General features: G+C 48.6%; 4 protein-coding genes across 4 annotated transcripts; all 4 read left to right on the top strand.

Moving 5' to 3' along the window:
• Positions 1–2,656: 2,656 nt before the first annotated feature.
• BKA55DRAFT_685655 (uncharacterized protein) lies at positions 2,657–3,054 on the top strand (the record flags this gene model as incomplete). The annotated part of the gene is made up of 3 exons (XM_046198826.1): positions 2,657–2,708; positions 2,765–2,824; positions 2,882–3,054. 3 exons carry the CDS (start codon positions 2,657–2,659, stop codon positions 3,052–3,054), a joined length of 285 nt encoding a protein of 94 aa, XP_046053912.1.
• A 1,283-nt stretch (positions 3,055–4,337) lies between these two features.
• BKA55DRAFT_558087 (ribosomal protein S7 domain-containing protein) lies at positions 4,338–5,691 on the top strand. Its single transcript, XM_046191847.1, has 3 exons — positions 4,338–4,635; positions 4,689–5,057; positions 5,110–5,691. The coding sequence occupies exons 1-3, from the start codon at positions 4,402–4,404 to the stop codon at positions 5,560–5,562; spliced, it is 1,056 nt and encodes a 351-aa protein (XP_046053911.1). The 5' UTR covers positions 4,338–4,401; the 3' UTR covers positions 5,563–5,691.
• Positions 5,692–7,465: 1,774 nt separating this feature from the next.
• Positions 7,466–9,672, top strand: BKA55DRAFT_502514 (uncharacterized protein; the record flags this gene model as incomplete). Its single annotated transcript, XM_046186928.1, has 3 exons — positions 7,466–8,531; positions 8,583–9,447; positions 9,507–9,672. The coding sequence occupies 3 exons, from the start codon at positions 7,466–7,468 to the stop codon at positions 9,670–9,672; spliced, it is 2,097 nt and encodes a 698-aa protein (XP_046053910.1).
• Positions 9,673–10,651: 979 nt separating this feature from the next.
• On the top strand, positions 10,652–12,617 carry BKA55DRAFT_503417 (heterokaryon incompatibility protein-domain-containing protein; the record flags this gene model as incomplete). The annotated part of the gene is made up of 2 exons (XM_046187008.1): positions 10,652–11,825; positions 11,887–12,617. The coding sequence occupies 2 exons, from the start codon at positions 10,652–10,654 to the stop codon at positions 12,615–12,617; spliced, it is 1,905 nt and encodes a 634-aa protein (XP_046053909.1).
• Positions 12,618–13,445: the final 828 nt, after the last annotated feature.

The raw sequence follows: 13,445 nt of genomic DNA, 5'->3' as shown, positions 1-13,445 counted from the left end.
TGACTGCAGCTGTAGATGCAGTAGCGATGCTTGATCAAATGTTGGTTCATGTATCAAGAGACGCCAACTAGCGATCGGGCTTTTATGAAGGAGATGATATTGATCTTAGCGAGAGTGAAGGATGCTTTGTTGCTTTGTTCGATGGAGGTCTGAACTCCGAGGACACAAGCTAGTGCTGTAGAGCTTGACACTAGGTCACATGTCACCATCTCATCGGGCTTGCTTTAGTGCTTTAGGGGCTTAGTCTAAGGCACGAGCACCCTTGATAGCGGATGGTCAGTGGGGATAACTCGAGGTCCCCCCACACGCTCTAGATCCGGGCTCCTTCAAGGAGCCCTGGGGGTGCTTGCTCGATAAATGCTGGTGAAAGCTGGGATCATGGCAGGCTAGGTAGGCTATGACGGTGATCTTTGCAACTCCACAGCACATCCATCTGTGAAAAAAGAAACGAGGAGGACGACGTCAAATTTCACGGAACTGTCAGAGACAAACGAGATGAGACATAAAAGGAGGAGAGCACAAGAGGCCAAAGGTCAAGCCATGGATGCCACGTACGAGTCCTTCTTTGTCCTTTCCACAGCCTGTTCCGAGTCTTTTCTTTGTCCTTTGCCTGTCATATTGATACAGATCTCGTGAGAGACTTCTCATCAACAAATTTAATCCTTGACTATCTCGGCTTCTAGCCAACAAGGCCTATTGGTCGCCTGTCTTCATCCCCTGAGCTGGACTGGGCTGCCCTGCCTCAGCTGGCCTCTGCCTCTGCCTCAAGATGCTGGCTGAAGCTTTCGCTTGACGTGGCCATGTTAGATGTTATCTCAACCGGATGTAATGCCAACAGGGGTTTGTTTTCTCATCAACTTTGCCCAAATCTCCTCCTCAAACAGACGCCTAACGCTCACGTATGCTTGCTTTCCCGGTCCTGTCGCGTGCCTGCAGACGAAAAACTGCACTTGATGCTCGTGTGCGACATCATCTCAAGCACGACACCTCATCCTGCACATCATCACGACCAGAGTGAGAATCCTCTGCGTCGCACTCAATTGGTAGGCAGTATTCTCTCTTGTCATCTCTTTTCGCGTTCCCAAGGCCAAGCACACGACATAATCTCTTGCTTCGTGGCTATTTCGTCATGGCTGGTCAGCCTCATAGTGGTGTTTCTTTTCTTGTCTCCTCAATCATTATGTACTTAGTATGTATTTCTATTACCCTTGGTGTTGGGCGCCCACTGTCCAGTCAGCTTTGCTTTGCTTGGCTCTACTTCCCTTTGCTTTTTTCTATCTGGTCCAGCGTGCCAGTACCCTTCAGCCTTTCCAAATCAAGCTCTTAGCTTAATTTACCGCAAGGATGCATGCGCGCGTACATATCCGCTGTGATCTTGGTCCCATTTCTTGACTATCCCCTTGCACATTTGCGCCTAGCAGACAGAACAAGCTCCTCGGCCACGAGCCTCTTATCGACGCCCTCAAAAATGATTTAGACCACACGCCCCCTTGGTTTCCTTTCCTTTTGCCTCCATTTCGTTGTCCCCGTATCCTTGGGCGCACATTCTCAGGTCTTCGCTCGTCTTCTCCAGGTCAGCCTCGTCAGGCCTCACTTGACCGATCCGTTATGTGTAGAACGCCTTCAGCACGTCGCCTTTCTGCCCGCTCCCGCTCCCGTGGCCGTGGCCGTTGCCGTTGCCATCCGTCTTAGACTGACGGGAGCGGGCACGGCCCATTCAGCAACTTCACACACACCCATCGTGAACTTGGACCCAATGTACCAGATCCCACCCTTTCCAATTCCTCCAAGGGGCTAGAAAAAGCAAACCCAACTTGGAGCCCCATCTACCAAGCTCCAGGGACCATAGTCTAGTACTGCGTATCGATGAATAGTACGCACGCTTGTTGCGTACCTTACTTAGTTGCTTGCCAGCAGAAACTTCAGGTCTTTCTTTTTTTTGAGGTTTCGCTTGTCAATCCTTCCCACCTCCTCGTCAAAGCACAAGCTCACATAGTGGCTCACATCCTCCATGCTAATTATTTATAATTTCTCCTCAATTTACTCTCTTGTCCCTTCCTTTCAATGTCCTCTCCGTGACTATATTGAACTAATTTACTTGCGTTGGAATATCATATACTCCAGTCTCCTCGTACTTCTGATCCTTGATCATCTGCAACTTAACCTCACACAAGCTTTTTCGTCTACTTGAAGCCTGCATTGCCGCCTCGGTCACCCTTCACGTTGAACGGCATCTAATCCTATCCTGCCACATCATCATCATCATCGTCCCGGAATCCTGGGCCCAACCTGTCTGTTCGCCTTCGTCTTATCTTTCGGGTCTCTCAAATACATCACGCGTCAGGCAACTCTACAGGATACCTGTTGCCGCCCTATTCTCGGAAAACCTCACACCCGGCGTATTCTGACCCTGTGGCTACGTACAGCTTGATTTATCTGAATGTATAAAGCCCATCATCTCCTCCCTTGGAGTTCTCATCAAAGTCATCTCAGCTTCAAATCTGTCCTTGAGTAGGCTTCATTCGAGCTCTAGTCATTCAGACCTGTTTCGCCAACCTTCTTCAACTTCAAGTCTCTGGACTAAGAGAAATCAGTTTGATCATCCAACTGTCTTATACCATTCTCACAGTCTTGTTATAAACACTTCAAAGTTACAATGGAGGTCCAATCTGCCACTCCTACTGGCCACTGGCAAGATCAGCTCGACAGTATGAAACCCCCACCCCTCTCTTGGCACAAACTTTGGATTCTAACTACTGACCAGATGTTTGCCGAGATGCTCAGTTGCGTCCTCCGGTTTTTCAAATTGTGTCAGATCGTCGAGGTATGCTGATCTTCAAGATGATTTAGATGTACTGGTACTAATCTCAAATTCTTATAGGTGGCCGAACTGCTTGGTCTAGCAGAGTGACTGTTCATGGCAAGACTCTCGCAGCTCGTTTCTGGTATGACGGCAAGAATCTCAACAATGCCAGAGAAGATGCTGCCGAGTGTGCCGTCAAGTGGTTGACTGGATCTGATTCTGGTTCTCCCACCCAGCAATGGGGTTGGTAGACTTGTGATGTGGGGGTCACTCCTTTTCATATGCTCAACCCACCCATGCATCACTGACATCTACAAAAATGGTAGACTGGCCACTTACGAATGAAGGAGTTATTTTTTTTGTCTTATGATTTTCTTTTGGTCCTCCTCTTTCGAATCAAGCACCTGGAGTTTGGTAACAAAACTTACGAAACGGGGAAGGTTATGGTCACCACGCAACTAGTACCGGAACAGCAGACGCCTTGGTCATGGCATTGAATTGTATTTTATAGGTTGGGTTGGAGAGCGAAAGTCGGATGTTTTTCATGTATGACTTGAGGAAAAGGGTAGGAAATGTCGGTTATTACAGTTCTTGTTTGGTGTTTGACGGAGTCGGTTACACGGAGGGTCTCTACCAGTGAGTCTTCACGTGGAGGTTTACAAAAGCACGTACGACAGCAGGCGGAGACTTTTAGAACTATGCAGTTTGATTCGATCCTTTGACATTTGAGATATTCGGTGCTTAATACTTAAGTGGAATACGGAAACAAGTTGCTTGCTGTGAGGTCGAGGGGGGTTCATTTCAGGACCACTCAGCATTTCTAGCAACATTACCATGCAATTCAATCAGTATATTGAGGCTTCAATCGTTCTCAACGTCATGTTCTCACATACCATTCCCTCCTGAAAAGGAAGTTCACCCTCAAGGCATGCTGTGTGCCCCCACCCTCGGTCCAGCCACGGTTGGTCACGGTGTAGGTAGGACAGCGTTGAGCAGGTCACATGAAACGGTAGTTTTGTAAATGCCGACTGGTTTCTACCTTACTGTCGATCCGCCTTGGAGTTCCACTGCATAAGAATGAGGTTCAATGCGACATCAGTTGTATTATTAACACCTACGTAGTTTCACTTGGATAGCTCAGGTAAGCTACATATTTAGATGCTCAACTAGAATAAAAGCAGCAATAACTTCAGGACAATTATTATTAACTTGATACCGTACCTATTATGAATGCATTGCGCCGGTATGATATCTAATGCAAGCAGCTCAACAACTTAGTCTCATAAGAGCCGAAACCAACTTCAGCCATGAGCAATTCCAACCATGAGAGTCACAAAACGTGACTATATATAACTCTCTTTCCAGACATTGAGTCACTACTAATTCAAATAATTCAATTCTTTTCTCACTTCAACGGAGTGTTGTTGGTGTTGAGGTTCAGATAGGGTTATGTAAGCATACCATCAACTCTCGGATTATTGCTTATCCGCTATTCTGGAATTTTGCGTCGCGAATTTGACTAACAATCGGATCACAAGAGCCACGAGGCTGTTATAACTCCTGCTCCACGAACGTTGCTAGCAACGCGGAGCTCAGTCATGTCTCCAAGAACGAGTATTTGGGGCGCATGCAGAGCTCTTGCAATTCGATCGAGACCTGTCGCCCCTCGACCAGCCCCATTCGTCCAGTCTCTGCCGCAGAACCGATGGTATTCGAGCGAAGGAAATGACCTTCCCCCGAAGACAATTGATAACTCTCAAGGGACTCAAAATTCTCGAATTGGCTCGGAGTCTAAGGAGGGAGTTTCGGCAACAGAGAATGGAGATGTTGAGGTAGGACTTGGCTCAGAAGCTCCATGTCTTGCAACTAATGAGCTGCGATATAGGTGACTTCTTCGACGTCCAGTGCCGAGGTTATCGACGATGCGACACTCGAACAATTATTTTTTGGTGGCCGTACACAATCTAGCTCAGTTGGGGGTGGTGAAGGTGGCCTGACACCGGCACAGGAGGATGTTCTTTACCGAGAGGGTACTATTCCTTCGGCTGAGAAGGCTGAAGCTCTCGTTGCTGCAGCAGAGAAGGCTGAGTTGGAGAATACGGACAGCACTGAGGTGCAAAACCCAGGACACAAGTTTGGTCTACCCAAGAGGCCATGGCCGCAAGGGTTCAACCTGAAGAAGCGTTACCACCCGGTGCTGGAGCAAATTACCCGACTCCTCATGAAGGATGGTAAGCTCAGTGTTGCTCAACGAGTAAGTTCCGTCTACGATGAAATTGGAGGCAATTGGCTAACCAATGAACTAGAATATGGCTATTGTCATGAACTACCTCCGAACCGCACCACCTCCGATCTATAGTCCGAAATACCCCCTGCTGCCCGGAACCCCCCCGGCCTCGCATCTCCCTCTCAACCCAATCCTGTACATCACAGTCGCCGTAGACTCGGTGGCCCCTCTTCTCAAAATCCGCAACGTGGCCGGCGCCGGCGGTGGCGGTCGTGCACTTGAACTTCCTGTACCTCTGGGTGTAAGGCAGCGACGACGAGTAGCATTCAAGTGGATTCTGGACGTGATCAACAAGAAGCCCTCCAAGGGCAGTGGACGCAAGCAATTTCCTTATAGGATTGCTGAGGAGATCGTTGCAGTCGTTGAGGGACGTTCGGGTGTGTGGGAAAAACGAAAGCAGGTGCATAAGCTGGGTACAGCGGCACGAGCTAATGTTGGATCTAACAAGCTCAAGGTCAAGAAGAAGATGTAGATTTAGACGAGGTGCAAATGGAACGCCTGGTCCTTTGGTTGTATAGTAGATGTGCAAAATATGTAACCATATCAAGATACTGATGAAAATACGCATTTAATGTTACTGTACCTGCTGTTCAACTTGTCATTCATTCACAGACTACCCCAAATCTTGAAGCTCAATAGTATGTTAGCAAAGTTGTGGCTATACCGGTGTCGTTACGTGAGTCAATCATGCTTTGGGGCTGTGCTTATTCTTTCATTGGCGCCGTCGTATGGTGGGAACGAATGCCGAAGATATCGGCGGAAACCTCGGTAGCTCCCGAGAGCCCGGCCCCGGATCCGGAGTGCAGCGACACCCGACTCGCTTAGAGGTTACGGAATGCTTTGATATTATCAGTTCGCAACGAAACAAAACTCGCTTAAAATTTGAGTAAGGTAGTAAACGAAGTTCAAGATATGGAGACATTCGGTCCTTCTATGCGAAAATTGATTATGCTTACCCATCAAGATAAATGGATAGGCTCATACGAACACGACGGAGTCGAGGATTTATGGATCAGCAGGGCTGAACATAACTCCGGAGATTCTTTTTACGCAAAGCATCATATGAATAGAAGATCATTCCATTCTCAACAGAGCCCCAGATCGAATCCAACGCCGGTGAGAATCATTATTCAATGATGAAACTTTGATTTAGTGGTGGCAGAATGATGCTTTCACATGACGACACAACCACTTGATAGTTTGGACAAGGGAGGCCTCAGTCGGGTTGAGCAGGTCAACTTGGACTTGCAAACTCCGTTGACTTATCAAAAGCAAAAACCTCGTTGGGCTTTCTTTCTTGTTATCCAAGCACATCCCTTAGGTTTCTATAATTTCGGTAGGTGAGTTGATATTGATTAACCTCACGCAGTAGTGGTGACGGCGTCCACTTTTTAAAATGCTTTAGCCGGCGTCTTACGCACATCATTACCATAATGAGGGTTGTCACAGGCACTGACCTTAAAAATGTTAGTCGGATCTTTAGTGCCCAACTTCAGGGCAAAAGTACGGAGGGGAGAAATAGTCCGGGATAGCGTCAATGTTTAGGTGCGATTTTTAACAAAGAGTGGTAACATATCAAGAGTCAATTCGCGGCGTTTTATTACCTTACTCTGTAAGTTGTTTGCATTTAAACGTGATAATAAGCCTTCCCAACTGTTTTCATCTTACTCCATCCTAGGTGTAGCTGCGTCTACCCCACTAACTCGGTGATCTTCCACACTTCTGTGACCCAAATTGGGGGGGTACTGCGCCGCTTCGGTCTGGGCTCTGGGCTCAAACTCCTCTAAACTTTAGACTCCACGCCTCTCCTTCCCCAGAGCCAGATCCCACTACCGCTACCACTACTGTACAAGTGCACTTCAACCTTTCTCCTCTCCCCTCTTCTCCTCTTCCTCTTCATACTCAGCTTCATTATCCCCGTCACACAACGAAGCAAGAACTTAACACCACATTGGCTCTCGCGTAATTGCCTTCATCGTTCTTTTTGGTATTGCGACGTTGCGAACTAAGAACATTACGCCGCTATTGGATACTCACCAGCTTCACCGAGTTGCCTCTGACGTACCGCCCCGAGTTCGAGCACGATATCATTTATCTCGACGCTTACCGACCATCACGAGCGGTTATAACCAGCATCGACCCAGTGCCAATTTGGGAGAAGATAGCACATATACTTATTCATTCTTGGGCACGCGCAATGCCACATTGTATTACACCTACATAACATCTGTTTAAGGAACCCCCACCAAACTATTCATCTTTGTGGGCGCGATCCTCGACACTGCTTGGTTGAGCTCTCGTCGCATCTCACCCTTACTAGCAACCCTGTCTCTTCTATCTGGACACAAATACTTCGTTTCGATTTTGCCGCCATCATGTCGCGCAACCAGCAACCTATGAGCATCGAGGCTATGCTCGACATGGAGCGTAAGGAAGTTCTCGCCTTGCTCGAGAATAGACCTCGCCCTGAGCCCTCCATGCCAGGAGCCATGCGATCCGCCTCACCCTATGCCATCCCTCGATCTCCCGTTCGGAGTATGTTGGATGTCGACGATCAGCCAACACCAAGCTCCCCACGCCAAACTGTGCGGAGTATGCTGGACACCAGCTCCCCCCCGCCATCGAAAATCCGAAGCATGTTGGATACTGACACACCTCTGGCTGGACCTTCGAGGCCTTCCGGGACCAGCACGACCCCTAATTCTCCAGTTATGACTAAAGCCACTCTTGCGCCCAGTAACGTCGGGCACACTCGCAGCTTCTCTGACGCAGCCTCGAACCCCGTCGATTTTGGACCTCGAGCAGCAGCTGCCCGTAATGACCCTACCGCTGGTTATCAATTTTCAGATATCATTACGCGCAATACTGGCCAACAACTTCCCAAGAGGAACACGCAGGGTGGCAAGAAGCCATCTGCGAATGCTCTGAGTGAGGCACTCCGCAACGCCGATCTCAGTGGGCTGCAAATTCCTGGGGAAAATGATAGCAGGCGCTCTTGGTTTAGCGGTAGCGGCAGCAGTCGGAAGTCAAAATCTCCTCACAATCGACTGGGGTCAAGGTCCAGGTCCCCAGCTCACGTATCGCAGGTGCTGGCGCCAGGTAAGGCGATGCTTGATGATGGCCGAATTGTGGATATCAGCAATGCGTATCGCCGGTTATCTGACGCCAACCTGGCATACTCAGGTGGTAGTTTGTCTCAGTTACCCATGCGTAACCGCGAGGATAGCCAGAGTGGAAGGATGATCAAGGACTACTTGAGCCCTGATGGCGAGCACCTTGGCTCAAGTGAGGAAGACGAGGCATACTCATCCGACGACGAAGATCGTGGTCGTAAGAAGGATCCCAGGTCACTTAACCCCGATGCAATTGGTGGGTCGGCAGAAGATCCGAATAAGGAGCGACGAAAATCAATGAGTCTTCTCGCTGCTGCTGAGGAAGAGCGTAAGTTACCCCTAGCCTCACCTCATGTTAGTGATGCTAACTTAATTTCAGGGACAACAGTTGCAGCAAAGCAACCCAAGTACCGTTCTCTACTTGACGAGCCAGAAATCAAGATTACCACTCCTCTGGGCGAGAACACGCGGTTGAACAAAGGCGGCGGTGTGCATCCTAAGACAGCTTACGATCAGATGTCAACAGTGGCTTCTGCAAACGATTCAGACGAGGAGGCAGATATGGATGATATCAAGCGGGCTCAAAATCTGTCCTGCTCGATGTCAAGCATTATCTCCACTCCTGAGTCTCACCGCGCTATCCGAATGATTTATCGTGGCGACTACAACAAGATTGTCCAGCAAGCCGAGGAGGAACATCACCGTCTGCGAAAATACCTGGTTGCATCGGATCTGAGTGACGAATCGACACATGCCCTCGAATGGGCCATTGGTACGGTCCTACGAGACGGTGATACCTTGATGTGCATCTACTGCGTGGACGAGGAGACCGGCATCGGAGGGGTCGACAACTCGGTTCCTGATGACCCAAAGGCTATGAGAGAGCAAGCAGCTGCTATCAACACTGTCGCAAACTCAAGATCTGCTGCACCCTCAATGTCTGCTGTCCCTGATTTTGTGCGAAATTCTATACGAGGAGACTCCTCCAAGAACAACACTCCAAATACATCACCCGCACCTTCAAGTCGAGGAGAAAGAGGCAGGGCGGAAGAAGAGCGACGCCGAGCAGTTAAGGAGATCACGGACAAAGTGCTCCGTCTTCTGCGAAAGACGACGCTTCAAGTCAGAGTTATTGTGGAAGTCCTGCATTGCAAGAACCCAAAGCACTTGATAACAGAGGTGATCGACCTTGTTAACCCAACTCTTGTCGTCATAGGAAGTCGAGGCAGGAGTGCGCTCAAGGGGTATGTTAAACAAACGATGTTCCAACTATCGAAACTATGACAGCGCTAACAACAGGCAGTGTCATTCTGGGGTCATTTTCCAACTATCTGGTGACGAAGAGCTCGGTCCCTGTGATGGTGGCGCGAAAGCGTCTGCGAAAGCAGGGCAAATATAGAGGCGTCAAGCCTGTGAACAATCTCAGCAACCCAGCAGCTCGAAGTTTGGCCAACGCCAAAATTGATTGATCGAAGAATCACGTCTTACAAAAATATGGATCGTTCATGGAGAGGCACATCGGAAATGCTCTACGAGGCTTCATGATTTGTTTTGCTAGGTTCAAACGGCGCAAGGATTAACAGTTTATTCTTAGAAACGGGTTTTGTGAAACATAGTTGGCGCAAACTTGGTGATTGGAAGCGGAAGCGGAAGCAGAAGTCGAAAGGGTCATGACATATTGGGTAGAGACCGCTCATTAGTTTTATCAGTAGAATCAATCCCAGATTATGAGTTTAAAACCACAATTTGGTCTATGGTACAGTTGTGGTATAGGATCTTACTACGAGGTAAGATAAGGTACTTACATGAACCGTTGGGTTTCATTGTCTCGAGTGACATCACGTGTCATATCTATTAATGCACGTCTATCTTAATTCCCAACGCCCAATTATGACTGACTCGACACATGCATTTATAGAATTGAAGCTTGCACTCTTTTGAACCAGCGCCTTCTCGCGTTAACTCGAAATATCTGACCGTTTTTGTGTTTTTTTTGCATCTGCCCAACCTCTCATTATGCCTCGGATGAATGAAGAGAAAAAGAGCAGAACCAACGGCAGCTTACTACAGTATCTTATTCATACGAGATTCGCCACAGGGATTCTGACACATTTCATTGGTCTCTCAACCCGCAACCCTAGGGAATTTAAGCCTGTAACTCGCTTGAGCCTCGCCTCGTATGGCCCTGAACTGGGCCTAGGCCTTCTCTCGCGTCTCGCCTGGACCAACAGCCAGCCTGACCTAACAGAACAGAACAGCAGGAGGCTGAACTGAAACGACCCTTACTACGGACGGACACTGACACAGACTGAGAGCCCGAGACAGTAGAGCATGAAAGTGCTCCACCACAATTATCACATCTTTATGGCTTGACGATCTTGATGTTTACCTATCTTACCTATCTGTTTATTTTTATTTTCTGTCTCACTTTCTGATTCGCAAGCAATTATGAGACTTCTCAATACCAAGACGCTACAGCTTGTAAGCTTAGAAGAGGGGTCCGAAAAATACGCCATCCTGTCTCATACGTGGGGTACAGATGAGGTCCTTTTCGGTGACATACAGGATCCCACGCGCATGGAAGAGATTCGGAAGAAGAATGGTGCTGGATACCGCAAGATAGTGCAGTCCTGCGAAAAGGCTCTCAGTCGCGGGCTCGACTATCTCTGGCTAGATACTTGCTGCATCGACAAGTCCAGCAGCGCTGAGCTCTCAGAAGCCATCAACTCTATGTTTCGCTGGTACAACAACGCGGATATATGCTATGTCTACCTCACGGATGTCTTCCTACACGCTGTGGGCATTGGATTGACGTCTGGTTTGAAGCAGAGTCGTTGGTTCACGCGTGGATGGACACTACAGGAGCTGCTCGCGCCTGACGAGGTGGAATTCTTCGATCACAATTGGACGTCCGTTGGCGACCGACATTCTTTGGCTTCGACAATTAAGGATATTACAGACATCGATGAGTCATTTTTGCTCAGGCCGGAAGGGAAGAAGGATCGCAGGATATCGATTAAGCTCCAGCGTGAAAACGTGGCCACGAGGATGGGCTGGATGGCCCACAGGGAAACGACGCGAGTTGAGGACATAGCGTACTCTTTGCTGGGAATCTTTGGAGTCAACATGCCCATATTATATGGCGAGGGCTCTAGGGCCTTTCTGCGATTACAGGAAGAAATCCTCAAAAAGTCGCAGGACCAGTCCATACTCGTTTGGAGATGGCCCTTGTCTCGAAAGCCTGAGGAGAACACGCACCGAATGCACTTCCTCGCTGACAGCCCAGCCAATTTCAACCTACGCACATATGCAGGACAGGAAGACTCCGGCTTATTTGGGGTCAGGTTGACAGATCAAGGGCTGGTCCTTCGCGTGTGGAAGTGTCCGTGCAAACTGACGCGTTGGAATCATGACAAGACGGAACTCAAGGAAGCCAATGATCGATGGTTAGCCGTCCTCGACTGCAGTCTGTCTCCGGATACTCTTTCCAGACCAGCTATAATTCTCAGTGAGAGTCCTTATGCTGAAGGTGCTTTTCGACGAGATCCTACGAGCGTGATCATGGTGATAGAACATGATCAGAACAAGTCAGGATATTTGGATACCGGTGGTGATAGAAATGGTGAGTAACAGCCAAAGCAGCAATGTTGTTTCCGTGTGAATATTGAACTAACCGCCTTAAGCAATATATTCCATTGAATACAAACCTGAGTTCAAGACGGAGACAATTCTGCTTGAGTCGGATTCTATCGAGCCAGATGCTCGGCTGCGAGGAAGCTTCCCCTTCAAGGTCAATATGACTCTCAAAGACCGTGAGCTCAAGCAGCGTGCGGCTTATACCGGATCTCAGCGATATATCGTGGCGGGCAAGCTCGCCAACAAACCAACACAAAACCCAATATATGGGGTGTTATTCCTCGGGGCTGATGATACGGATACCGAGCTCGTTGTATGGTGGGGTCTAATAGAAGAGGGCACAGCCATGTACGACGTACATAATCGCCACAATGGCCCTCGAGTCTGGAGTAACAGTGTTCCTGTGTGTTTCGCCCAGTCGTGGAAAAATCTCACGGGTTCAGAGACTTGGGATGCTAAGCTTGCGGAATCTTTGGCTGTGGATATGCTCTGTGAGGAATTTCCCCTCCCATGGAAGGGAACAGAGAGGCCTTCGGTGGTAGAGGTGGAAGACGGCCTGAACTTGCAGAACGCCATTAACGATCAGAAGCCTATGGCGACGGAGACGGTGATTGAGCTGTTCACTCAGTGTGCCCAGCCAGTAATCGAGTGCATTGGCTGGGGTATGAGGCTCAAAGCATCAATGAGAAGGATGGAGTTTCTGGGACGGCTGTGCTGCGAGTTGGCTATCGAAGAGAAGAATCCCAATGTCGAGAATGATGCTGGAAACTATGCGTAGACATAGGAGCAAGGACAACTGGGCTGGACGGGATCACATGGTGGCTGTATATATAGGCTAACATAGCTTTGTATGAGCATGAGATGATTGTATATCAGAAGAAAAGGGTGGCGGTAGTTATTGGTGTAGATAGACTACAGACATATGCCTGATGGTTATATAAATTCAAGAAACCGTTGCAGCCTGAACTTTGAGGAGAATAGCAGATTATGAGCTGAGCATCAGGCATCTTTGTAGTGATCCTGGACCTTTCATCATTGTAGATACCATCGCCTCATCTCTTCCGCTTCATCCGCCATCACATCTTGGCCTACATCAAGGCCAAAGAACAGACCAGGTCCACTTTTATAACAAATGGCCCACAATCAACAACAAAGCGTTGCCAGCGTATCAAGAGCGTGAGCGTCGAGTCATAGTTGCGGTGTTATTGGTCCTCAGGCCAAAAACAACACGGTCGCGAGCCCTGTGAATGACGGAATTTGCCCCCAAAACAGACACGTTATAAAGCCGTGAATACGTCTCAGTTTCGTGTGGTGGATCACCTTATAAAGGGAATAAATAGTCTTATCTCTCAGGGTCAATAAACAAAAAAGCACCATGTGACCGTCGCGTGTTAAGCTTCAGGCGCGTTAAGTGCTTCCGAAACTAGACTAGTGCGGGGGGTTCGAGAAACGGTCCTGTTCTGCACGGTTGGCGGGGCTTGATTGGATGTTATGCGTTGTCTAGGGGAGGGAAGGAGGGCCCAGCCTCGTTGATTTTGGGTTTTGGAGGGGAAGTTGCGAATGAATGAGTGAGTACGGATAAAAGCAATGTAAAGTGAGTGAGTGA

Source organism: Fusarium redolens (genome assembly GCF_020744475.1).
Source record: "Fusarium redolens strain MPI-CAGE-AT-0023 chromosome Unknown BKA55scaffold_3, whole genome shotgun sequence".
NCBI lineage: Eukaryota > Fungi > Ascomycota > Sordariomycetes > Hypocreales > Nectriaceae > Fusarium > Fusarium redolens.
The sequence above is the reverse complement of the archived record's forward strand: the minus strand, read 5'-3'. Positions and strand labels throughout refer to the sequence as shown.

What these genes read in the sequence shown, in the direction of transcription:
- BKA55DRAFT_558087 (XM_046191847.1), top strand. Translation starts at nt 4,402, where the DNA reads ATGTCTCCAAGAACGAGTATTTGGGGCGCATGCAGAGCTCTTGCAATT. An exon ending in CAGAGAATGGAGATGTTGAG is followed by an intron (nt 4,636 to 4,688) that starts GTAGGACTTGGC and finishes GCTGCGATATAG; the next exon opens with GTGACTTCTTCGACGTCCAG. An exon ending in AGCTCAGTGTTGCTCAACGA is followed by an intron (nt 5,058 to 5,109) that starts GTAAGTTCCGTC and finishes CCAATGAACTAG; the next exon opens with AATATGGCTATTGTCATGAA.